Source organism: Dipodomys spectabilis, unplaced genomic scaffold (genome assembly GCF_019054845.1).
Source record: "Dipodomys spectabilis isolate Male_0828 unplaced genomic scaffold, ASM1905484v1 ptg000066l, whole genome shotgun sequence".
In the NCBI taxonomy this organism is placed as follows: domain Eukaryota; kingdom Metazoa; phylum Chordata; class Mammalia; order Rodentia; family Heteromyidae; genus Dipodomys; species Dipodomys spectabilis.
In genome coordinates this window covers 6602969-6628848 of record NW_024870743.1, presented here as the reverse complement: position 1 = coordinate 6628848, position 25880 = coordinate 6602969, and the positions used below count along the sequence as shown (strand labels likewise).

The window sequence follows — 25880 nt, the reverse complement described above, 5'->3', positions numbered from 1 at the left end:
GAGTTCAATTCCTCAGAACCACATATACAGAAAAAGCCAGAAGTGGCGCTGTGGCTCAAGTGGTAGAGTGCTTGCCTTGAGTACAGAGAAGCTCAGGGACAGCACCCAGGCCCTGAGTTCAAGCCCCAGGACTGGCCAAAAAAAAAAAAGTCCCGAAGGCACAAATGACATATTCATGAACACCTCTCATGTGACTCATGTGACAGGAGTTGGGTCACACACAATTGTTGACTTAGGTGCTGGGGATATACAGAGGCAATGTTATCTGTGTGAATTTAGAACACTGGATTAAGCCGTGCCCCAGTGGCTCATGCCTATAATCCTAACTCCTCAGGAGTCTGTGATCTGAGGATGGTGGCTTGAAGTGAACTAAGCAGAGAAGTCCATGGGACTCTGCTCTCCAATTAACCAGAACACGCTGGAAGCAGAACTGTGGCCCAAATGGTAGAGCATCAGCTTTGAGCAGAAAAAGCCAAGCAAGAATGTGAGGTCCTGAGTTTCAGCTCCAGTACCAGCCCCAAGGAAAAAAAAATAAAGAGGAACAAAGAAAGAAAAAAGATGACTAAATAATGGCCTCAGACTGTTACAGCCTTGTCCTCCTGTACTTGACAAATCTGTCTTGGGAGGACTTTGATGGAGCCCCATGCACACGTTGGCAGATACGGCAATTCCAATAAACTCTCCACTACTGATGACAGTAGGTTCCCTCTGCCTGTATCTCATTACCTGAATCCCTTTTGTTTCCTAGCTTCCCTAAGACCCTTCCTGACAGACCGTGACAGACTGGGTGGCCACCATGGAAGACAGGTTTCCATTCTTCACATCCTCCTGCCTCCCTGCCCACTCTGATTTCAGATGGAGCCCAACATCTCTGAGTTGACATGATGCAGGAAGGATGCAATCACTTGGAGAGTCCAGGCTCCTCCATTCTGAGCTACTCAAATATAAGGGGTAAAATAGATGCCAGTTATTAGCATCTGGATGTCCTTGGACTTTTTCAAGAAGTTTGTAGCAGATGCTGCTTTTCCCATGAAATCCATGTGGAAGGCAGGAATGTTTGTGTCTTAGGGGAAATCCAGTTGCACTGGAAATACATTATCACAGTCCCTGAGAACTCCTGAGTGCTGGCATTATAGCACAACTTCTACAAGCGTGGGGTAACAGAGTAGGGTATTATCCTAGCCCTATCCTCTGAAAGATTTTTTTTTTCTTTCATGTTTTACCTTGGAGAAACTACACAATTTGTTGGATTCCCTAATCTATAACTGGGAGGTAATCCATCTCTCCTAAGGTGGTTGTGGTGGTTAATCAGTGAGCTATTATATCTAGATTGGTCAGCACATACCCAAATATTATGAAAGGCTGCTTTTATAAATAATGACCATGGGTTACCATGATGGAGAGACTGCTTAGGGAAATATAGGACCTCTTGGCTCACATTTGGTAAACACAAACCAGGTGGCCAAAAAGAAAAAAAATCATTCTCCAGATCCTAGCATTTTAGTTAAATACGCACAATTTTATTGATTGAAGAGATTAGGACAAAAACATTAAACCAAATACAGGACAAAGCACCAGAGGCCATAGATCCACCATGCACATCACCCATCTTTCTCCTACCAGGTACTTAAAAAATAGGGGGAGAGGGAAGGGAAACAGAAAGGTCCTTCTTGACACAGCACCATCTTCAGAATGTAAAAACCCTCTCTCCTCTCTCTCTTCCATTACCAAAATAGAATCCAGGGTAAATCCATGGTTGCCTTGTCTCGTGGTTATGAATATGGAAGCTGCCCTCCTGGGACGGGGACTCCGACTAAGCAGGCGTGGTGAAGCATCCAAGATTCTGCACATACATGCCACGCACTATAATGAAGCACAAATTCAAGTAACATTTACATACTAGAGTCCACGTGATACCTACCCAAAAAACAGGACCATTTCACAGAACATATACAGGCAGTAAAATTCGAACAACTGAGGTACTAGAAACACAAATATTTATGCCAGAAGAGTTCTGTATCATACAGCAATAGAAAAAGCCATAATAATAATAACAATAATAATAATTAAAAAGAAAAACATTTTTGCCACTCGAAATCAAATAAAGCTATCTAGAAAAGCCAAATAAAAAGGTTATTTTTAGGGACAGAAATACTCCAAACAAGGGGAGAAAAATTATAAAATGTTAACTACAGCATGTAACATGTCATCCCAAGTCGACCCGTAATTGAAGTACTGGCTTATAGTTAATACATCACAATGTGACATTTTCCTTAATAAATAGAAGAGTTCTTGAAAACACAAAGGTGCGTATTGGGATATAGATAACTGTTTGTGTATTTATATCACCCTAGCTTTCAGCTTATTATCCTTCCCGCTTTTTCTGTCCTAACCAGAGGGCCTTCCAAGCCAAAGGATCATTCTTCGTTAAAGAAAACTAAATAGCTGCCCTGTATTTTATACATGTGGGACAACCTGCCTGGTTTCACTAGTTTCCTATAAAACAAAGACAAAATGTTTAGTTTGAGATTAGAATGTCCCCAAAGCGTCAGACTCCCGGAGCTCACTGCCCTCTGCGGCTCTCCTCTCACGCGAGCCAAGAGGAGAGTTTCATCGTTCAAAAGAACAAAGTCAACAAGGAGCTAGAATTCTCCTTCCACTTCCCCTTTAGGGCATGATACGTAATGCATCTCGAAGTTCGACTTCTAATAGCTTCCTGCCACAAACCAACTGAAATGAAACAGAACAGTCTGTGACTAGTACAGAGTTGTGTCCTGTAGGGAGAAAGCACTCGCATGCCATTTCCTAACCAGGATAGTGAATCGTTTATTTCGAAGAAATGAGTTGAAGAGGGAGATTAAGAGACACCAACTGAACTTCTGTTTTGTTTTAATTTAGCACCCAGGTTGCCGATCAGTCTGTGTGCACCGAATTATTTTCCGATTATTTTCTAGTGAAATTATCTACCGCATAGGTGGTTGGCTTGTTTCAAAAACAAACGAACGAAACGAAACGAAACAAAAATCCTCAGCCAATTGTTCCTTCCCTGAATCATAACGAAAGTTAAATGCTAACAGTGCAATGCCAAGATGTGTCTTTGAGGCAGAGAGTTTTGAATTCTATCAAGATCTGCAACTATCTGAACAAAATGAAAAGTGGGGTCGGTGGGAGGGGCCCAACTGGTAAAGGGCAGGAGGGGGAGTCTCCCAGGCTACAACCAGGGAAGAGAAGCTCCCGGGGCTTCCACCCACCCGACTCCAGCCCCTGCCCCATGACATCTCTCGCCCCAATGCTACATGTTTAATCAGCAACTTCAAAGTTTTCCTCTTCGGAACCAAGAAACGTATGAGTGCGAGTGTCTGGCTGGCTGGCTGGCTGGCTGCCCAGCCAGGCCATTGGTGTCCCCGGAAGAACTCCTTTGTGGGGCCCTCTCTCACTCCTGGTACCTGCCAAGTCTCCATGGACCACATGAGCTCAGTTAAAGAAAGGGTCCAAGTTCTCCTCCATGTTCACATCTGGCACTAGCTGGTCAGACACTTCCTTAGCACCGTATCCCGAATTTGAGACGCTAAAATCTGTAGAAAACCAAGGGTGGCCCAGAATTTCCTGCGAGGTCAGTCGCTCGGAGGGCTCCCGTCGCAGGATGCTTCGGATGAGGCACTTGGCCTTGGGCGACAGAGTCTCTGGAATGTTGAACTGGCCACGGCGGATCTTGCTGAAGAGGGAGCTGGGCTCAATGTCATGGAAAGGGTAACGCCCCACCAACATGGTGTAGAGCATCACGCCCAGGCTCCACACGTCCGCCGCCTTGCCCGAGTAGCTGCCAGTGGTGTTCAAGATCTCTGGGCTGACATAGGCAGGACAGCCATGCTTGTCAGACAGCAAGTCGTCATCTCCCCGGAGAATGTAGGCATCTTCCAGGCTCTCCAGCTTGACCCGAGTCCTGCAGGGAAGACCACAAGATGGAAGGTGTGAACTCTCAAGAGGTGGAAGACCGTCCTTCCATTGTAACCAGAGTCCTCACTCATGTTCACCTTCATTCACTCACTCATTCATTCACTGGACCAAGATGGAACATGATTCCTTGAGCACCTTGCATCTTTCAGAGACAGAGCTAGATGCCCTGGGGACACGGGACTTCAGGGACCTTTTCGGAAAGCCTGACAATCTACCAGGGAACTCGATCAAATCATTACCAGCTAAACCATTAATATGACCTGATGAAGGAACAAGAGTTAGTCCAGCTTACATAATGATGGGTCCTATGGCATTTAAACTCAGACGCATTTTTAATCACCATCTATTGACTTATTTTTCACAGTATGGAGTTTGAACTCAGGGCCTTACACTTGTCACTTGAGCCATGATCCCAGCCCTTTTTTGCTTTAGGTCTTTTCTTTTTTCACATAGGATCTTGAATGGTTTATATTACCTTTATTACCTTACCAGTGGCTGCAATTATAGATGTGAACCTCCACACCCACCTTATTTGTTGAGATGGCATCTTGATTAGTTGTTTGCCCAGGCTGGCCTCAAACCTGGATTCTCTACATTTCTACCTACCAAGTTCACTGCGATTGCAAATGTGAGCTACTGTCCCTTGGCCTTGAACTCAGATCTAACCAATGGGGAAACCCACAGCATGGTCCAGCTTAAACCATTCACCCTGTCCTCAATGTTCCCCCTACCATTTGAAGAAAGACAAGATGATTACCACCAAGAATGTGGATGTTTTCCCTGGATATGCTGAGTAACAGAGAGGAAGAACTGAACTCTGAGGCTCCTGGCATTCATCATCAACCCAGCAAGAGGGCCCCACAACACCACGGGGTATGACATACATGAAGTCTGCTGGGTAAATTCCTTGGGAAATGAGTTGACAGTTCTTCTATTTAGCATACATCATTTGGTGTAGGAGAAGCTGAGGACTGAAATGCCATTGAACTTGAAGGTAACCGAGGGTTGCCATCGACCATCACGCTAGCTGCTTGCTCTCAATCCCTTAGGCCCCACAGATTCTGCATCCATCACATCACAAAGGTCTGCTATCTGGGATGCAAGGGGTGGACAGATGCACAGGATACAGATAGGATCCACAGGGCCCTCAGGGCTCACATTGCTTTTCCCCTTCAGCTCAGGGGTCCACATCAGGGCCTCCACCCTGCTGGACCCTGCGTGCTTACGGAGCTTATGAGTGGGAAAACACACTGTGGTCCCTAAGTCAGAGCTTTGACCCAAAATCCATCTTCTGCTGTCTGCCCTCCTTCCAGGTGTCACAGCCAGTGACAGAGTCCCATAGTGTGCTGAGACACCCAGAACAACTCGCTAGCCACAGGTCTGGTGAAATGTGACACTGACTCCAACAGCTTATGGACAGGAACTCTGAAAAGCAAGGAGTGCTCTTGCTCTGGACTTGTTTCCACCAGAGAGGGAGAAACAGCTAGGAGAGGGCTAGGCCCTACAGCAGGGTGGTTTCCAGGCTAGGCACCATCTCTCACAGCTCTGTGTGCAGAGTCCTAAGCCACCCAGAACCTCCGGTTCTCAGCTTTACAAAAGAACCCTGGGGAAGGCAGTTTGTTTGTTTGTTCAATTTTTTTATGGTTGTTATACAAAGGTAATGTACTGAGGGGGTACAGTTACATAAGTCAGGGAAATACATTTCTTTTTAGACAATGTCACCCGGAAGGCAGTTTTTAAAATAGTTTTGGTGTGCTTATAATTCATCTTATAATGTTGTTGAATTAACAAATGGTTAACTCATCTTAACCATTTGTAAAATTCACCACCACAGGTCTTTTCCTCTTCCCATATTCCCATATTTGCTCATCCCATATTCCATTGTAATTGGGAGAGTACACTTCTCCTCCTGCCCCTGGAGCTAATGCTCAACAAAAATAGGAAGGATCTAGCTGTGCTAATCTGGAATTGAGCTGATTAAAAAGCAATCTTTCTTTCCCTTGCTTGCTCTAATCTAAGGTGGCTGGGGGCACTCACCCGTCAGCCTGGCCAGCTGTTCCAAGATGGATGGACAGACCCGAGTCCACGGAAGCCGAGGGCTGAGGGGAGGGGAAAGACAGGATGACTCCCACACCTGGTTCTATGAGTGAACCAGACTCCTCACCCCAGAGTCCTTCCCTGGGCAGCCTAATTGCTCTGGGAAGATTATAACCACGGGAGGGGTAGAAATCCTAAGTGTTCTAACCATATGAGCTGGGGCAATCAGCCCCCATGGAAAAGGCCAGTCCTAGAATTGGGGAGCTCAGGTTGGAGTCTGGGTTCGCTGCCGAAGCCCTACAGGGCTGTCTTGGCCCATCCATAAGGCAGGCCAATGGCCTCACCTTGGCTTGAAGCTGACCCCCAAATCTGTCCAATCCCCACTACTCCTTCCTCCATGCTAGTCCCTTTGCTGCTGCTGGAAGGCTGGCTGCGATCCCTCTGGTGATCTCCGCTTATGTCATCCCACTGTGTGGAATGCCCTTCCTCAGCTCTGCAGAGCTCACAGGATCCGGGAGACCCTGTCCAGGCATCCCAGGCAAAGCAGGACCAGAGCCATGGTCAGATCCCCAAACGCCGTCCACTGTTCCTGAGCGTTCAGCATCCAGGCTCTATAACAGACTGTGGTTACTGCATGTGATGCCTTCTTTCACACCTCCAGGAGTGCGTGGGCAGGTGGGCTGGCCGCTTGGGATGCAGAGAGCAATCCCTTGCATCACTGGTATAACACACCTGGTACTGGGCAGATGCTCCAGAAGCTAAGGGACGTTTTGCATGTCAACTCTTAGGGCTTTGCTGGGCTGATCTAATAGGATCAATGACCCCTGTTCTGTCCACCTGGCCGAGGGTACATGGAGATGAAGACAGAGATGGATGGAGGGCAGACTTGGTAAACCGTAATACTCAAGACACTGTCAGGGGAGGAGGGAGTTAGATGGAATTGCAGGAGCTGGACTTGTCCCTGGTTTGATCAGGGACAAAGCTCCCACCTCCAGCTCTTCATGCTGAGGCAAATCTGCTGCCTTGTTCTTGTAGATTCTCTCTGAGTTCACATATGCACACTGTGACTCTCTCCTCTACCCCAGCAGGCCGCAGTGTGTCCTCATAAAAAGTGTGACCCCCCTCGTTCTAGAGGCTTTTATTCTACATGGGATGAGGGTCTCAGAATATATCCATTATTGTCCCTCAGCTAGAGGTCGCCTCTCTCTAGAGAGGGCTGAGAAGATATGCAGCTACCTAAATAATTCAAGAATGAAATAAAAAGACGATGCCTAATGCTACTTAGCTGGGTTGCTCCTGGGCTGATTCAACAGCACTTTGCCATCCACTGGGGTAGCCTTGTCTCACTGAGTTCGGGATGCACTGCTGTAGCATCCTGGGGACCAGGCCAGATCAGGGAAAAAGCGCATGCTCAAGTCAGCCCAGAGTTCAAGTTGGCTTTAAAAATCACAACGTTACCAAGGGTACTAGGCCATCAACCTACCCGACTGTTGCCAAGTGCTTACATGTGTATTCTCTTTCAACATATGAGATAAAATTCTATAACAGGTACAGGAGTCCTGGTGTGGACGAAGAGCCACAAAGGTAAAGCAAGCTGATAGTGTGGGAAAGGCTGATCAGGAAGGGCTGCTGACCCTCTCCTGGCTGCCCCAGCTCCTGCCCATGCAGCAGATGGAGCGGATAACATCTGGGACATTCAGTAGATAAGAATCCATCCATGGAGCAGTACCTGTGCAGGTTGGTTGGAGAGAACCAGCGTGGGGGAGGACCCAGTTCTTTACTTCCCAGCATTCCATGCGGGTCAGGGGAGAGGGTCAAAGAAACCAGGGAGAGGACAAAGAAAAGGCAGCGCTCACAGGTTTTCTTCTGACCTGGCCTCCTGTACTTGTTTACATCACTCAGAGGCAGGGCCCTGGGTTCTGTCTTTAATCACTGGCCTTCCAGGATGCAAAGCACGTGGAGTAGCAAAGAAGTCAGCCACACAGGTGGATGTCCAACTCTAGTGCCTGAGGATTTGCTGTGCAACTGCAGGGCGGCTGTTTTACAGTTCTGGGCTCCCTCCCTTTGGGGACTGGGCTGCCAGGGATGCACATGGGGAGGGCCTTGAGGGGCAGGATGTGAAGTAGGTGGCAAAAGGAGTGGAAATGCACCAACAGTCCTAATCCTGTTACTCTTTTTCAGTCTTCCCAACCTGGGGAGTGTGCATTTCCCAGGCAAAGGAGGTGTTTTCCATGAAAATCCAGGGGATTGCTTGTGGTCCTCCTAGTCCTTCAAACGTCCCATTCATCATTCATGCATGGGACACACAGTCATGGAGAACTGACTCCTCAAGCTGCTCTTCAGACTGTGGGGACAGAGCTCAAGACATGCAAGGTGGCCCTCGTCCTCTTGTTTTTGTGAGGATTGAATGAAAAAAGGCACGAGACAATCGCTGTGAGAACCCAGCAAAAAGTGAGACAAGTATACTGATCCCATGGATAAAAATGAGGCTCCATCCCTCAGCCCCAGCAGTCAAGGCGTGCAGGGTGGAGGTGGAAGTGGGGAGCAGGGAGGGACAGAGGATGCTACATCAAATGCAGAGGCCCAGGCAAGGGGAAGTAGAAGTGATCGGGGACCTCACCCCTTTCGTGGGACCTTCCCATCGTACCTCCCTCAGCCTGAGATGTTTCTCCTGGCTGTGTGCCCAGCTCAGGCCTATATCTCATCTTGTCCCAACCCAGCTCACCAGGATGTGTGTTCTGGACTAAAGATGGAGAAGAAAGCTACTCTGGCGTGACCTGAGCGGAGAGGGAGTGATTATGGTGGTGAAATGGCTATAAATGGCAGGCATGACATCTCTGCATGAGGGAGGCAGGAGCCCAGGGCAGGTGGTTTGGCCAGAGAAGCCAGATCCCTGCATGTCTTTTGCAGGCTGTCCCTGGCATAGGAGAGGAACAGCCTGCCTTGCTTTCGACCTGCTGAATGAACACAGCTCCCACGTGGACAGCCTGAGTTCTCAATGCCGGGCAGCCTGGTGCCAGGTCTCTGTTGCTGGATCTCACTGCCAGTGAAGACGCCAGAACCAGCAGATGTAGATCACCTCCAGGCTCCTTTGGAGAAACATAAGGCACCCATGCAGCCCCGGTTCCCTCTATCCAAGCCCAGCACAGGCTCAGGAGAGCTAACCGCCACTACATGGAACCAGCAGTGTGACCACTGTCTCTCTTGGCTGTTTTACTTCCACAAAAGAAGAAGGAATAGTTACAGGGTATAAACAGGGCTCTTCCCACTTCCAAATCCCAGACTTTAACATTCTCTGTCATCTTAAGCTGTCATGAGAAAACACTTCGTATAGGGCATATTGATGATGACAATCAACATTCTCTTATTTGAAAAAAAAATCTCTTCACAACAGCAGGTAACTATGTATTAAGAACTCTCCAGATAGTAGGTACTCTTACAGCCTTCCTTTCCCCCCCTCTCATAAAAAAGTGAAAAATAAGGATGAATATATAAATGTACTCTCTAATGTATTAGGAAACCAATGTCCAGACATTTAACATCCTAAACTCACTAAAAATGCGGACAGCAAAATCGATGTCAGGAGAATTCTAACCCCACTGCCTTTCTCCAAATACTTCCTGGCCACAGAAATACTTTAAAGTCAGACAAAGGCTTTCAAAGGGTGGGGTCTACATAGATGGAGATATATGATCTGCCACATACACAGATTGCTGGGGTGTTCCCACATACTAGAAAAAGAAATTGAGGCACAGAGAGCAGATGTGTGACAGGTCCACAGCTGTCTTGCAAGTGAGCACCAAGCTGAGAAACAAATCTGTTTTTACATCCAACCTCCCTGCTCCATCCACAGCAGCAAAAAATAGCATCCACCACGAACCAGGCTTTAAAACCTTTCTGTATTACCCCAGGCTCTTGGCAGGAAAAAACCAGAAAAGGGTGGACCAGGGTAGGGCTGAGCTGGGAGTTCAGCCAGACAAAGTGGGCAGGGCAGGGACGGGAAGTCCAGTGGCCTGAGGTCACTGAAGGCTCTCTAGGCCTGACATCCAGGCAGGCTAAGGGTCAAGGGCAAAGGCAAGCCAGTCAGGTGTGGCCTTGTTCTCTCTGTTCCTGGAAATGTGCCCTTGGTGGCCAAGGAAGCTAAGCTAGAGGATACCTGGGAAGAAACCACCACCACCAAATAGACCCACACCCTCCACTGGACCCAGATGGGTCATGACACTGCACCTACTTTGATCCTCAGTTTCATATCAGTGTTGATCTTCTCAACAAGTCACCTGTGAGAACCACCTCTCCTCCAGGCCCTGTGGTTTTTGTTTTGTTTTGCCAATCCTGGGGCTTGAACTCAGAGCCTGGGCACTGTCCCCGAGCTTCTTTTGCTCAAGGCTAGCACTCTACCACTTGATCCACAGCACCACTTCCAGCTTTTTCTGCTTATGTGGTACTGAGGAATCGAATCCAGGGTTTCATGCATGCTAGGCAAGCACTCTACCACTGAGACATATTCCCAGCCTGCCCCCCCACCACCCCCCAGCCCCGTGTTTTTCAAGGGAGCTGGGAGATAGTTGGTAATCAGTCAAGAATACACTGAAGGGTAGAGGGAGACGGATATAAGGAGAGGGAGGCTGGATGCTGGCTGGTTTTACACGAGAAGCAGACCCACAAGACCCACCCTCCCCCACCCCTCGCTCCCATAGATCAGAAAATGAAGGCCTTGCCAGGAAACAGCACAAGTGGAAATGAAAAACCCAACCTGGGTCCAACACACTGGTATTTTCTACAGCACCATCTGCTCAGAGACAACGGAGCTCCCGCACGGTGGATGCACCGGACACACGAAGGCCACTGGACCAACAGGTGAAGCTATCCCACTCCCCAGGAGGATAGCACGCAAGCGCAGTCTGTAGACTTCAGGACTTCCTGACTCCCGTTGCCACAGCAACAGAGGGGGAAACCCAAGCAAGGAGAAGGTATCATCTGTGCCGATCGTAATCCTCATCAATACTCCATTCACCACCTGCTCCCCGTGCCTGCAAGTGGCCCCCCGAGGACCCCTCCTCCCCAGATCTGTTGACTGGCCTCTCAGCAGCGCTTTCCCACATTCAGGCCTGGAAGGAGAAACCCACAAGTGCTGCTGTTCACTACTCAGCCTGAAATGGGGTTCAAAATGGAAAAATGGGTTCCTTCAGGCCCCAGTGCTGGGTACCCTGAGTACATGTGTATCTGTACATTCCCCAGGTCAGACCAGATGACAGGAAACCTAAAGGCGGGACTCCTGCACAAACTTAGACACATTCTGAGCCAACCAGGAACCAAAACACCTGGTCAGCTCTTGGCTCTGCTATTGCTAAGGACTTACTCTCTTGGTAGATTTCTTCCTATTGTAAAGCTAACGGATATCTCACTCTCTCCCTCGTCACCCCAACTGAAGGATGTCAAGGCCCCGTTTAAGTCACATCATGCTGGAATCAAATCCAGTTCCCACCTGTATCACAAGAGTGATACACATTTATTTCCAGAATCACCAACCTAACTCTGTCTCTGCTCTCCAGAAAAAAACCCATCAGTGGCTCCTTCTAGGTTTCGGGTCAAGTTCAAGGTCAGGATGTTTTTCTTGTTGGCTTCACTGCTCCTTCTCAGCACTTCCTTCCTTCCTGTCTCTTGGCTTCGCTCACCTTAGTGTCTCCTTCCTGCCTGCCTCTTGCCTCAGCTTGCCTTCTGCGCCCTTCCCTTTCCTTCTATAGTCTCTGACCAAGGCCACTCACAGGTGCCCAGCACCCATACGAGGCATGATCACGGTCCCCGATCTCCCCTCTCCTGCTGAACTGGGACACAACTATCCACTGCCTCATCCAGTCCAGTGGCAGGAGCTCTCCAACATCTACCACTGCTACCAGCATGCAGAAAGTTAATGCAAGATAGCATGACTCCCATATCATAGTCCCCCTCCATTCCTCTGGGGTTCAGGACTCTTTGGCCTGACTCTACTAACAGAACCCAAAAAAGTTTCACACAAGCTGCTCTCTGTTCTGTCACTTAGAGAAACTCCTAAGAGTGCTGGAGAAAGAACCAACTCCAACTGAGAGTCTATATATTCATACATGCATTTTATCCATTGTCACTCATTCTCTAAGTACCTGTAATGCTAAGACCCATGTAAGGCATGGAGCCTGCAAAGACAAATGGACTCCACCTTACAGTTCCACGAAAGCAGCAAAACCCATTACATAAGATGAAGCAACAGGGAACAGAGGGCTGCCCGGGGGGGTGGATTCACCGGTGGTTCTGTGCTCATGTGCCTCAGAAAACGAGAAGTTCTTTTTTTTTTTTTGGTTCCGGTCGTGGGGCCTGAACTCTGGGCCTGGGCGCTGTCCCTTGGCTCTTCAGCTCAAGGCTAGCGCTCTACCACTTAAGCCACAGTGCCACTTCCGGCTTCTCACAATGTTCAGGGAGCTGGCCCTCTGGGTGCATACTCTTTGCATAACTGCATGGGAAAATGTCTTCTGATAATTGAGATCTTTTACCGGACTTTTACCTGCAGATTTGTATCGGCAGCCAATCTAGTGCTGGATGTTAAAACTCTGGGCCTCAATTTCTTTATCTGTAAGCCAGTGGTAATGAGGATCCCTTCCTTTCTCACTGGGTTTAAATGGAATAATTTAAGCAGTCACTAAATGGAAGTTAATTAGGTAATTTAAAGCATGTAGTTAGTCTGTGCATGGTGGTAGGCCTAGATATTACTTACTTGACATGGGGAGGGGGGTCTGTGAGAGTCATTTCTGTCTCATTTAGCACTGCAGTGTCTCTACCATCTCATAGTGCTGTGCATAACAGGTGCTAGATAAACACTCCCTGTATGAATAAATACGTGCCTACGAGTTGTTAGGTTATGAGGCGCAAATCCAGCAATCATCGAAAGCAGCCGTGGCAGCTTTGTTCTCAGGACCTGCAATGCACCAAGCATAGTAGTGGGAAATTCACATAGTTCATTTCTAACCTGTGACGAGGAGGCTGAGATCATACAGACAAGTAGAAGAATCAAAATTCTTCCCCCGTGTCCTCTTGGTTTGTCTAGAGCCCCAGACAAGCAAGTTTCAAGTAATTGACATGTGGTAAACAGTCCAGCCAGAAATCCTACTCCAGAGTGCCCACAATTTCATGCATTTTTAATCATAGAACCTTGGAGAAGACTGGCCTTCTCTAACAGTAATTAGCCTTAAAAAAAAAAGTATAGATGCATTTAAACACCTAAAACAAAGTCTTAAATTGATGTCACTTTGGTATAAATCACTTAATCAAAATGGCAGTGATGGGTTAATTTCTCACTTGATGAGCAACTTTGAAAATAGCTCTTTGCAAAGGTGTCTCCATGGGGATTCCTAAGTTTTCTGGGCTCCAATTCCAGGCAACGACCTACATTTGAATGATCTCTATTTATCCCTGCCTCTCTCATCCTGTCATCAGCCTCCAACCAGAGCAGCATTTACCCAAAAAAGGGAATCTTCATTAATTAAAAGGCAATGCCCATGGCCCATCACAATTGACACATAGTGAATGAGATCCAACCTCTGTCTCCAGGAAGCTCCTAGGCCAGCAGAGGCAGGGGACAGGGACAGGCCAGCGATGTACACATGAACTATCAAAACAGAGCAGCGGACAAGATACTACCCAGGCAAGGATGCCAGAAGAGAGGGACACTTACTCACCACACAGAAGCATGGAGGGAGCAACTGTGACAAAGGATCAGTACAGCCTCAAGCACCTAGAACTTGAAAAGAAAGATGTATAGCTATGAATGAAAGGAAAGCCGGGTCTGGTACCTGGAGCTCCTATACCAGCCACAGGCACTTTGGTTGATATTGAAACCTCACTGGAGACAGGAGTAATCTGAAGATCTAAAGAAAGAGCCAGACAAAAGGAAAACCTTGCCATCTATGGGGTGGGGGGAAGACCTCCCTACAGAATGTGGTGTCACAGGGGGCACATTATACAAAACCCCCTGAGTTCCTGCCCCCGGGTCTCAGCTCCTACTCTGCAGAAGCAGTGACAGACTTCTACTTGGCAGTGGTAAGAGATAGAAGAAACATGTGAAGGGGTATGTGTTTCTCAGGTCACATGAGGCTTTTCAGTGCCTAACATATCAACACTACACTAAGGGGTGTAGCACGAGCGTAGCAAGAAGCCTTGTCCCAGAAGGCTGAGCCAAACTAAGCAGGGAAAGATGCTTCAATACTTTCCTGAGGCAGCCCAAGCATGAACCAGCATTCGAGGGGGAGAGGCGAGGTATGGAAGAGGTTAAGGTCAAGGAGAGCTACCACTTCCTGAGGTTGATCACGGGCCAAGCATTGAGTTTATGCATATGCATACCTTTGATTTCATGAAGAAGTTCTTCCTGTTATTTTCATGCTAGATATAAGGCATTCTGGGAATGGAGGTTAGGAAACCTACCAGGGTTTAATTTTCTAACAAGTGCAAGAGCAGGGTTTGGAATTCAGATAGTAAATCTAGTAATGGGCCTTTCTCCCAAACCCAGGCTGTCTCTCAAGGCCTAACCTGAAACATGGTCCTCAATCAGTAGGCTGATAGAGCAGACTGACAAACCCTTTGGGGAATGTAAGGCAAACTTGCTGACTTTCATCAGATTCAGGACCCCATTTTGCAGGCTAGCCCTACCCAGTCATCACAGATTTGCTGCAGGAATTTTGAATGCACAGGCTGTGCTAAGGGCAGTGGTAACTGAGGAAACAGCAATACAAATACCATGGCTGAACCAGACCACCTTCTCTTCAGACATCTGGTCAACCTTCCAGTCTTTCTGAGCCTCAGGTTCCACATAAGATGCACTTGACCTGAGTGTTACCTTCTTTGCATTAACTTAATGATTATCATCAAAGAAAGGTGGCTGGGGCCTGAATCCTATCCCCTAAGTACCAGGACACCACCTTTCACAGAAAAGGCTACCAAACACAGAGACTTCATTCCTCACAAACTCTCCCAGTCTGGGGCAATGCTCACCAAAACTGGTACTGCTTTATGATGACTCCAGAGCCATTTGCCACTTAATGACGCCCAGCTCTGTACTTGAATTACAGAATCATCTCAGTTCACGCTCACAACCACCTTACAGGGATGTTATGAGTAATTTCTGCCTTGAAAACTTGCAGCTCAGAAACATTAAGTGACACATCCCAGCAGGTAGCTAATGAATAGTAGAACGAGAGACTCTGAATCCTGACCCTAAATCAAAGTTGTTTTTTTTTAAAGTAAAAGAATATGGTTATTGCTAACTCAACACAACAGAAGGTACACTGACAGTGGGTCTAAACATGTCCTGGAGTGTCATCTGCATACAATATCTGCAAAACTACCCAGGAAAACCAAACCTCAGGTGCTGACAGCTCCACCAAGAACATACCTGTGGAGGTCACCTGCATGCTGTTACAGAGGGTGGGCAATCCACAGGCGAGGCGCATGGAGTCTACTTATCAGGCAGATCTTATTCTGTACCTTGTGAGGCCCAGTTATTGGGCCTTGCACCCCTTTTTCCATCTATCAAGCCAGGATCCAGAGGGGAAAAAAGCACACTGTTATGACAAAGAAGACTGATGCATGCAAGGTGTCTCAAGCTCAGTGAGGCAGGATTGCCAAGCGGCTTTCATGCGCTCTTCATAGAAGCAATGGGTTAGAAAGCAGACACAGATCTCAGTTTCAGATTGCCATCAGAATGAGAGGTGATTGCTCCCGGAAGCCTGGACCCAGGGGGGGATGTGAAGACTCCTGCTCTGTGGCTTCTTGCTCTGTCCTCTCAGGATGGTGGCCATTTGTGATCTGCAGGCCAAAATACAGGCCAAACCGTGGATTCTGCTCTGTTAACCCCACACAGCCAGTAGGCAGAGCGTTGGTGAACTATGTTCTATGTGACAGACCACAAGTTTTCCAATCTGGACTTAAGAGGTTGTAAAACACAACAAAACTGGCTACTGACTGGACGGTAACCATCCGTTCCCAAAAAGCTGTGACTTAAGAAAAGCTGTTGCCAGTTATAAGGAACCCATTTCAATCGCCCTTGAACACAGAAGTGACCTGCCCACACAGATGCTTGTTTGTTTTGTTCTGAAAGGACCAAGTCTGCAGGGACCTAGGCCTTATGTGAGGCATGGAGACAAAACACTCCCGACTGGGAGTGGGAGGGGCTGGGTGCATTCCAGGCTGCTGTCCTCTGGGACTGGCTGCCTGAGCCTGCCAGGTCTTCGCATCCCCACCCACTACCCAGAGAGGTCTCTTCCATCTCTCTGATGGAGACTCCATGGCGCTCAGATAAGCCACAAGGCTGTTCGCAAAGGCCCAAAGTAATTTTAGACACGCTGGCAACAGGTGATGGCCAGCCTCCCTCACACTCCCACCTGTCCTCTATCCAAGGTGGGAAAATCTCTCTCACAAATTCAAAGGGATTCTGCTTTAACACGACTGCCCCAGTGGACTGCTCTGTTTTCACAGGAGAGGGTGGCAACAGGTCACGGGGCAAACATAACTGCACACCTACCAGAACGCTCAGTTCTTTATTTAAGAGCTTCGTACATCTGGCTATTTCTTCCCCAGGCTCTGGGGTGTCGAGGACTTGGGCTTTGCCACAATTCATGCTTAGCACTCTTAGGTGTCTTCTCAGAAAAGAGAAGCGAGGTCTGGAGAAAAAAGTCCTGTGACAGGGACTTTGAGTCTGACTTGTCCCTTCATTACTTGTAGTATAGGTCATGGCTAGAAGTCGGTTGCTGAAGCGTGGGATCTTGGGATCCACTCCTGCCCCAATGTTTCATGATGCAAGGAAGCCCACACTGCTCTCAGTCACTCCCAAACTACATATTTGCTAGAGGATGCTATCCCTGGACATGCCAGCCCAGTACTCAATAATGCTCCTCTTTATGGAAATGCTTTACACGTGCAGGTCCCTGTGGGAGAAAGCCTTGTGTTCTGGATGCTCACAAGTGAATGGATCTCACCTGTGAGAATGAGTTTTCAGATGAATGAATTTCTTGACAGTCTAGCTGACTTAGCAGGGAATCTGCCTATTCATTCTTGGTGGAATGGAGACTTCCCAACTCTGCGCTTCACAGCCCAGGGTCCTCAAAGGCCCACCATTACCCCTCTATTATGCCTCCCGTCTCCAACTTTCACAAGAATTAAGTAAGCTAAACTACAAACAGCGTAGCCAGAGGTCAACAAACATTACCTCCAATTAATTTTTGTAGGAGACACAATTAAATCTCCAAGGAAGACGGAACACAGAGGGACAAGGATCAACACCTTTGTCGGCAATCTGCTGAAGGGCAATACACATTCAGTCAGCATCCCAAAGAAGCCCAGACCTAACATTATCATTCGAGAAGAACTTGGAGCCAATCTGGACCACAGAAGAAGGAGGAAAGTGAGGCTAGGGTGGGGTGGGGTAGGGGACCCAATGCAAGGCTTTAAGGTCACAGAGGTTTGTGACGAGAAAACCAAGAAAAGGACTTGAGACTCCAGGCTCCAAAGGCAGATGGTGAGCTGATGAGCTCTAAGCTTCGGACAACCTTCTTCACCTTGGTAACAAAGCCAACACAACACAATCAAGGTCAGATCATTACCCATGATCCTCCTCTGTGGGCAAAAATAGAGGAAAATGACCAATAGCTGTAAGCCCAGGAAGCCCAGAAGCCCCTGGTATATGCAGCTGGATTATAAAAAACCATGAAATTCTTCCATCTGGGTTAAGTAACAGCAGGCCATTTTCCCTTAGTAATCGTCAAATGCTTGCCAGACATTATATAATTAATTAGTTCAAACCACAAAGATTTTTTTTTTCTTTTCTGTCTTTAAAGCATGTATCTGGCTTATTTGGCCACTGGGTTTCTATGAGCAATAGATTGAAACTATCAGGTCACTGAGCTGAAGCAACAAAGGAAGAGGTATACAGAAAGCTCTGTGCAAAAGTTCTGTAGTGGGTGCACAGAAGGCACCCAGAGGTGTGTAAAGTGAGGGAATGAATGGATGCACTCACCCATCACCACATGGTCTTGGTGAAGAGCCTTGGCCATGGATCAGATGAGGACACTAAGGACAGCCATGAGAACCCAGGATCTCAGGTACCTGTAGCTTTCTCAATAATTCCTGGAGCACAATGAGCAATGAGTATAAAGTTGTTGCCCCTACACCTCTAAAACAGCACATTCTTCAAAGGAAACAAGTGGCTCCATGGATTTCTACGAGCAAAATCAGATGGAAGAGAAAGCAAGGCCCCAGAGCAAGGTGTGGAAAGGAGAATGGAAAGAGTTCACGGTCGAACCATCATGGACCCCAAATATCCAGCACCTTGTGCAAGTATTTCCTAAGAAAACCACAGCTTTCCTTTAGTGTCACTCCTGCCTGAAGCTGCCTCACATGGTAGCCTGGTACTGCCCACACTAAGCCTAAATCCTCTCCTATAAATCCTTTCTGTAATTGGGAATGGTGGCATGACTCTGTGATCCGATTTTCTTGGGAGGTGGAGACTGGGGAGATCCATCTTGGTTCCAGGCCAGCCAAGGCATAGACGTTTGTGAATCTGCACCTCAGTGGCTAGGGGTGGTGGCATGCCTCTATCATCCAGGCTATAGGGGGAGCAAATAGCGGGGCATAGTGTCATGCACCTGCCATTGAGAGCCACACGGGAAAACACAAGTAGGAGGATCATAGTCCAGGATGGCTTGGCATACAGCAAGACCCTATTCTGAAAATAACCAATGCAAGCATGCTCGCTTGGGTGCATGCTTGTGTGCGCGCGCACACACACACACACACACACACACAAAGTCCAACATTTTCTACCCTTCAAGACCTATAGAGAACTAATACCTCCAACCCTCAGTTTTCACAAGATCCAAACCAGTTAGATTCCATAAATTCTTCTGTTTCATAGGGCCGGCCACTATCTAATTCATCTCAATACTCCCAGACCAGAAAACTGTGATTCATTCATACATAATACATGCCTAGGAAGCGGCTATGGAAGGGATGAATAAGAGATAAACACGTGGTTGTAGGCAATGAGGGTTCAAATGGCATACGGTCTTCAAAGTCCTTCCATTCTCGGTATGCACTTTGCCACATCAGTTGGCAATCACCTTCAGAGATCACATCAAACCACAGCCTAGGTCAGCACTGTCCCTTGGACTTGGCACGTGAGCGCCATGCTCGCTTGCTTTCCAAGGGCATCTTAGTCCTGCAGTAGTCTCTTGTTTGTCCTCCTTAGCATCTTGCCCCGCAGCTGGACAACAGGCAGCCCACATGGGTCACTACAGCCTTTTCCAGGATAGACTAGGACCTGTGTCAGTCCAGGCCAAGCCTCACTTACCTCTCCTCATCCTTAAAGATGAATTTCCGCAGCTTGAGGTCTCGCAGCACCAGGCCGCCGTCATGGCAGTGGGCCACGGCCGAGGCGATCTGGTAGAACAGTCTGGCCGCCTCCTCTTCCCTCAACTTCTTGCAGGTGCGCACGAAAGAGTGCATATCTCCATAGCTCCGCTCAAAGAACACGTAAGCTTTGGTCTCCCCCAGGAGGATTTCGGTGATTTGGTTGATGTTGCTATGGGCAGACAGGCAAAAGCACGGGGCCAGAGATTCCTGGTAGCAGCTGATCTCAAATACCTAGGACAGGATGAACAAAACCCAAGTCAGAGACTCCCCCTACACACCAAATCAGAGGAGGCCGACCCCTCCCCTCAGGCTTGGGCTTCTCAGGTGACAGACAGCATTCTGCACATAGATAAGAAACATAACAACCCTGGCTGCTACCAGCTGTGCAGTATCAAAAGTGTCTGAACCTTTCTGAGCCACCCAATCTTCCTGTGTATAACACAGTAATAAAACTTGGCTCAATGCATTCTGGGAGAAACTGAAGGTAATATACACAGGATAAGTTGTACTGTTCTTCCGCTAGCCTAATTGTCTTATGGCTAAATTAGATGACACAGGTAACATCTGATTTACTTTCAGAAAACATAAAGAACAAAAATGCACCTCAATAAGACATTATAGAACATACTAGAAACTCACATTTAGTGTCTATTCTCTGCCTAAGGGTTCCCTACATTTAATATGTTCATCTTACAGATGTGGAAACTGAGGCACCGAGAAACAACTCTAACTCCTGCCCCCTGGTGGCAGAGCTAGGAACAAAACTGAAGCCTTCTCAGGCTGTGGTCCCTGTTTCTGTAGACTGGCTGCTTTCTTCCCTCCACACATATCTAACTCAATGAAACAGTTATGCAATAATTTCCTATGAATCAGAATTAGCCTGTGAAATGCCACCTCGCTGCTGCCTAAAAAGAAATGTATCATCAATATCTTTGGAACAAACCTAAGAGAAATGAACAGTACAGAGAAATCTCGAGGTTGGAAAAGGAAAGCTTTCATTCATGATTTAGGGATACTACTGCTTGCAGCTAGCTGAGCATGGTGGCTCACCCCTGTAATCCTGGCACTTGCTACTCTGGAAGCAAAGGCAGAGGCAGGAACCCGTGCTACATAGAGAGACCCTGTCTTAAAAAAGAAAAGGAAGGAGGGAGGGAGAGAGGGAGGGAGAGAGGGAGGGAGGGAGGGAGGAAGGAAGGAAGGAAGGAAGGAAGGGAGGGAGGGAGAGAGGGAGGGAGGAGGGAGGAAGGTGAGGGAGAAGGTACATGAGAGGCTTTGTTAAATAGCAAAAAGCAGACATAATAGAAATGTGCCTGCCCCCCCCCCCCCCTTCTCTCACTCTCTAATGATGGTACTGGAACTTGAACTGGAGGCCTGGATGCTTTTTCACTAAAGGCTGGCACACTACCAGAGGTGCAGCTCTACTTTCTGGATAAGTGGCAGTAACAGTCTCACACTTTCCTGCGTGGGCTGGTTTCAAACCCTGATCCTCAGATCTTAGCTTCCTGAGTAGTTGGCTTAGAGGAGTGGGCAGCGGCTCTCAAACGTTGAGCTTCCCAAGTCATTTTGTGTCAGCAAGGCTATATCATCTGTCTGTGGGGGGAGGGAGGTTGGGCCACCCTATAAACTGGACAGCACAGGTAATATAGGTAATGGACTAAGTCTGAGACCTCTCTCTTCCACCTAGACGCTGTACTTTTCTTTGATCCTATTCCTACCCAGAGATCTGAATGAGAGTTAAGTCCATCTCTGCTGACAACCTTCTCAAATGCGTACACAATACTACATTCCTTTTCAGGGAGACCCAGGTCTTCCGAAGCTATTCAGAGCATTTAAGGGGGGAAAAAAATCTGTGAGTCAAACCAGGGACAATAAACACCTCAAGGGGGCTGGTGCTAACTGGGGCTGAGGAAGCAAAGTTTAACAGTAAATTGTGAATGAACCATAATGAGGTATCTCAGGAAAGCCTGCAGCTGCTGCCACTACACCCTAGAATTTAAGAATGAATACTTCCACCTCTCCAGAGACCACAAATCACACTCTGAGACTGTCAAAGGATGACCTCGGAGCAGTGACCTCAGAGGGCCGCTCAATTAGGAATCTGAAATGCTTGAGTCAACGCTAACACTCAGACTGCAGGCAACAGAACGGGTCAAACCTCAGAAATTTCATAGAGAAATAAACCCTTTGCAATAGCTAATGTCAACACACTGCATTATATAATAAACCAGAGCTGTTCTGAAGCGCCAGGCTGCAGGCTCTGTCGCCAGGCCTTGCAGTTCTGATTATTTATAAAATGTTTCCTGTTTCCAGTGGCCTTTACAAAAAAATTAAATGAATAATAGGTGCCTTTTTTGGTAGTTCAGTACATTAAACTTATTATCCTGCTCCACTGCTGACAAACTGAAAACCAGATTTAAAGAGGAAAAAAAAAATCCAATGCATGAATGGACGCCTCAACATTGCAGACACACGTATGTACGTACATACGTACGTATGAACCCTTTGTAGAAGAGACCAAATTCCAAGATGGTGGACAGAAAATGAAAACTAAAAGAAGTACTTATGTTTTTCCAAGTGGGAAGGAGCCAAACTTTTATTAGTGGCTTTAACAGGCATTTATGGGCTTGGATTGGTTGTTAAACCATCACCTCCAAGTACAAAACCAAGCCATGAGCCTGGTTGCCAGCTTCGTTTTAAATGTTTAATTTGGAGCCTTGGTTATATAATGTGACAGTTCAGATAAGGCAGTCAGATTAAGCCACATTAGTAATGTTTGCAAAAAACAGTGCCTATTCTGCCAAGACAGTAATTATGTCAATCTGCACAGTAGCTCCCCGCATTTCTAAGAAAAGGATCCAGCTAAAGACCCCTAACAGTCCTTTCCCCATTTTCCTAGCCAAAGCAGGCACACGGCAACAATAAACTGGCTGGATTATTTTGTTTAAATGGTCCTTGGATCTCCCCTCCCCCTCCCCCCCACAAAGAGTGTCCTATGCAATCCTTTATACACAGCCCTCTAATAAACAGCATCCTTGCATTTGGCCTGCTTTTGCAGATTTTTCTTTTTTCCCCTTGGGTCAACACAAAGCTAGGAAACATGAGCCCTACGTTCTACAACCTCAAAAGGAACTTCATTCAATCTGTATGCTAGGGGACCAACATGTGTAGCAGTTCACAGATCCAGCCCTAAGAAAACTCCGAGTTCCCTAGGAGCTAGCTTAGCTTCCCGGGGGTTTCTATCACCGCTTTACTTGAAGCACAGCTCGACCACATCACCTCTGATGGGCAGGCAGGAAAACAGAAGCCTCTGTGTCTGAAAGTGATGACCTCTGCCAAGCAGAACAATGATACTGCATTTAATCCACTTGCAGCCACACAGTAATTGGTGAGGGACTGATTCAATCTTTGCAATAACTAAACCAGCAGATTAAGGACAGTTTTAGGCCAGAGAGCAAGTCAGCTAATGCCACTGTAAGGTCAGCCCGCAGTGAAATATGTCTTGAAGGATCTGCAGGGAGAAAGAAAGAGCAAAGGCCAGAGTCATCCCTGATTTTAAACAAAGAAATCACAGCAGGATGGTCCGGGAGAGTCTGGCGGCAGTCTCTTTACTTAAAAGCATCTCCTGGCTTTGCAAAAGGGAAAAAAAAAATTAAAATTCTGTACTGAAGTTGAGCATAAGGAGGGAAGACCGGGTGCTGGGGAGGAGGGGGGGGGCGGGGAGGAAAGCAGTCAGGGCTGTGGAACTCATTCATTTCAAAGGATGACTCTTCTATTGTGTAACCTTGCAGGACTTCTGAGAATTCAATCCAGCTGAGTCGCCTACTGAATTCTGCTTAACTGGGCATAGTTGCTCTGGCTCTCCAGAACTTGGAAAAGATGTAAATCACCCAAATGGCCAGTACAGGCTACAAGCAGTATTGAGAGAGGTCTCACGCTTGCCCTAAGGTCTCAAGCAAACAATCACGAGGCTGACCGGCCATCTCTGCCATCCTGATTATGACAAGGGAACACTCCATCCAGTCCAGTAGGAAACAGGAACACTCCACAACAACGGGTCTGGTTCAAGGGAAGCGAGTGAGGGGTTCTGTGGGACCACAGCTGGACTGCAGGACCCATTTCAAAGCAGCATGAATAGCCCCCACACACACTCCAGTCCTCCCCCACCCTAGTACCCCCCAAAAAAGCAGTGATCAAATCTAAAATTCACAATGAATTCTTGATCGATGTTCAATGCTGATTAGTACTGTGTTCTACTGTACTCATTTATTTGATTTTCATCAACTACTTGCTTCTTCATCCCTTGGTCTGTCTGTCTACACAAAGACACGCAGACAACAGGCCGGTGGTTCAGGGTCAAAGACCAACGAGGAAACCCAAGTGTCCACCTGCGTCTCAGAGCCCTGGGTCTCAGGTGTGGAGGGGGGATGGGGGGGGGATGAGAGATCAATAAAATAAGGGCGGGAAGGAACTGAGCCTAGAAGGACCCCAGGGAGCCCGCGTTCGTCCCCCGGGGGCACGTAGGGCAGCGTCCGGGGGCCCTTCCTGCTTTCCAGGCTTCGGGAGGAGCGGGATTGTAAAGGGCACCTTAGGAACAAAGCTTCCACACCTGCCCGCCAGGAACAATGGCTGGGAAAGGGAATAGAGTCCGGGTTCTCTTAAAAGCGGGGAGAGGAGGAGGGGGTGGGGGGGTCCCTGGTCCAGGCTGGGAGGGGAGGGGGTTCAACCTAGGGAGAGATGTCCCGGGCACAGAGGGAGGGGACACGGACGGCGGGACCCGGCGATGCGCACGGCACCGGGGGGAGGGGGCGCTGCGGGAGCCTCGGGGTACACGCGCACCCGCGCCCCGCGCAGTCCCGCCGCTCGCCCTCCCTTCCTCCTTCCGTCCCTCCCTCCCTCCCCTCTCTCCTGTCCCCCCCTCCCCTTCCCTCCCGGGCTCTCCCCAAAACGCCCCCATTGTCTGCACCGGCCTAAAAAAGAAGAAAAAAAAAAAAACTTCCCAACTAATGCAAGCCGGGCAAATAAACACGGAAACCCCGCTTTCTCCAGACCACCAGGGAGGAGAGGCACACGACCCCGCGGGTCCCCTTCTGCCCAGACCCTTCCCCAGCCCGTCGGCCCCCTCTGGAATCTTTCTTCAGAAGACAATAATGATCAAAACAATAACAACATCAATAATAATAAAGCAAAGCAAGCAGGCAAGCGCAGCCCGGGCACGCCGGGCACGCGGGGCGCGCCGAGCCCGGGCTCCGTACCTTGCACACCAGCTCCTCTCCGCTGTGCAGATGCACGGCGCGGAAAACGTGGTCCCCCTCCAGGGGCTCCAGCAGTAAGTATTTGCCGATGCAGGAGACGCAATGCGCCAAGTTCGGAGTCTCGGGCGGGCTCGGGGAGCCGAGGTTCGGGCTGAAACTCTGGCTGGGCTCGGCGGACCTCACGGAGGACAACTCTTCGAAATCCTGGGTTTTGTTCCGCGATCTCCCATACCTGGCTATCGTGATGGGGGTGGACCTGTGTATGTTCATGAGTGTGCGATCGCGCCCCGCACCCGCACACACGGACACACACACGGACGGACGGACGGACACCGGCTGGAGCGGCCGAGCCCGGACTTTCCCCGGCGAGGGCGGCCGCCGGCGGGGACCCCTCGGAGCCACGGGTTCCCAAGACGAGAAGAGCGCAGGAGGAGCTGGGAGGGGCCGGGCGCGGGGCGGCTCGCAGAGAGATGGTCCCCCAGCCCGTACCCCGCACGAGGAGGTGCAGCGGGCGCCCCGCGGGGTCGGGGCCGGGCTCCGGCGGCGGCGGCGGGCGGTCCGGTCCTTTTGTTCGCCGCGAGCGGCGGGCGGCGAGGCGCAGGCTCCGCGCGCTCCGCGTGTCCCTGGCTCGCTCGCTCTCGGTCCCACGCGGAGGAGCAGGAGGAGGAGGAGGAACCGGACTACAGGCGGCTGCAGCCCAGCCCGGGGTGCCGATCGCTCCCCGCCCCGCAGCGGGGCAGCCTTGGCGGAGCCGCTGATCAGGGCGGAGGAGCCCCGCCGGAGTTGGCCGGGTCTTCGGGGAACGCACGGCCGGCGACTCGTCCTCGGCGCGTTTTGGAAAACCGAACCACCACCAAAAAAAAAAGAAAACAAAACACGAAACCAGGAGCTCGCGGCCCGGCCCGCCGGCTCGCGGTGCGGCAGCCACGGTCTGAAGACACCCCCTTTTTCTTTTTGGTGGAGAGGGTGGGGGGCGTGGAAGGAGGGGGTGCCGGGGAGGGCCGTTACCTACGTCTTAACTGTAGATGGCGTCTGAGGCTTTTCCAAGATCGCCAAAAGCTCTCTCCAAAACAACAACAAAAAAAATCAAATTACACAAAACACACACACAAAAGCAAACTAGCCAGGGAGCGCTGAACTCCGAGCGGTGGGCGCCGCCCTCGGGAAGCCGGCCGCGGCGGCTGGGCGCCGGGTCGGGGCGCAAAG

The 25880-nt window shown here is 48.9% G+C and overlaps 1 protein-coding gene across 1 annotated transcript; it reads right to left on the bottom strand.

Moving 5' to 3' along the window:
* Positions 1–1498: 1498 nt before the first annotated feature.
* On the bottom strand, positions 1499–25880 carry Trib2 (tribbles pseudokinase 2). Its single transcript, XM_042680775.1, has 3 exons — positions 24675–25880; positions 19361–19653; positions 1499–3943 (listed from the first exon to the last, which is right to left on the bottom strand). Exons 1-3 carry the CDS (start codon positions 24942–24944, stop codon positions 3475–3477), a joined length of 1032 nt encoding a protein of 343 aa, XP_042536709.1. The 5' UTR covers positions 24945–25880; the 3' UTR covers positions 1499–3474.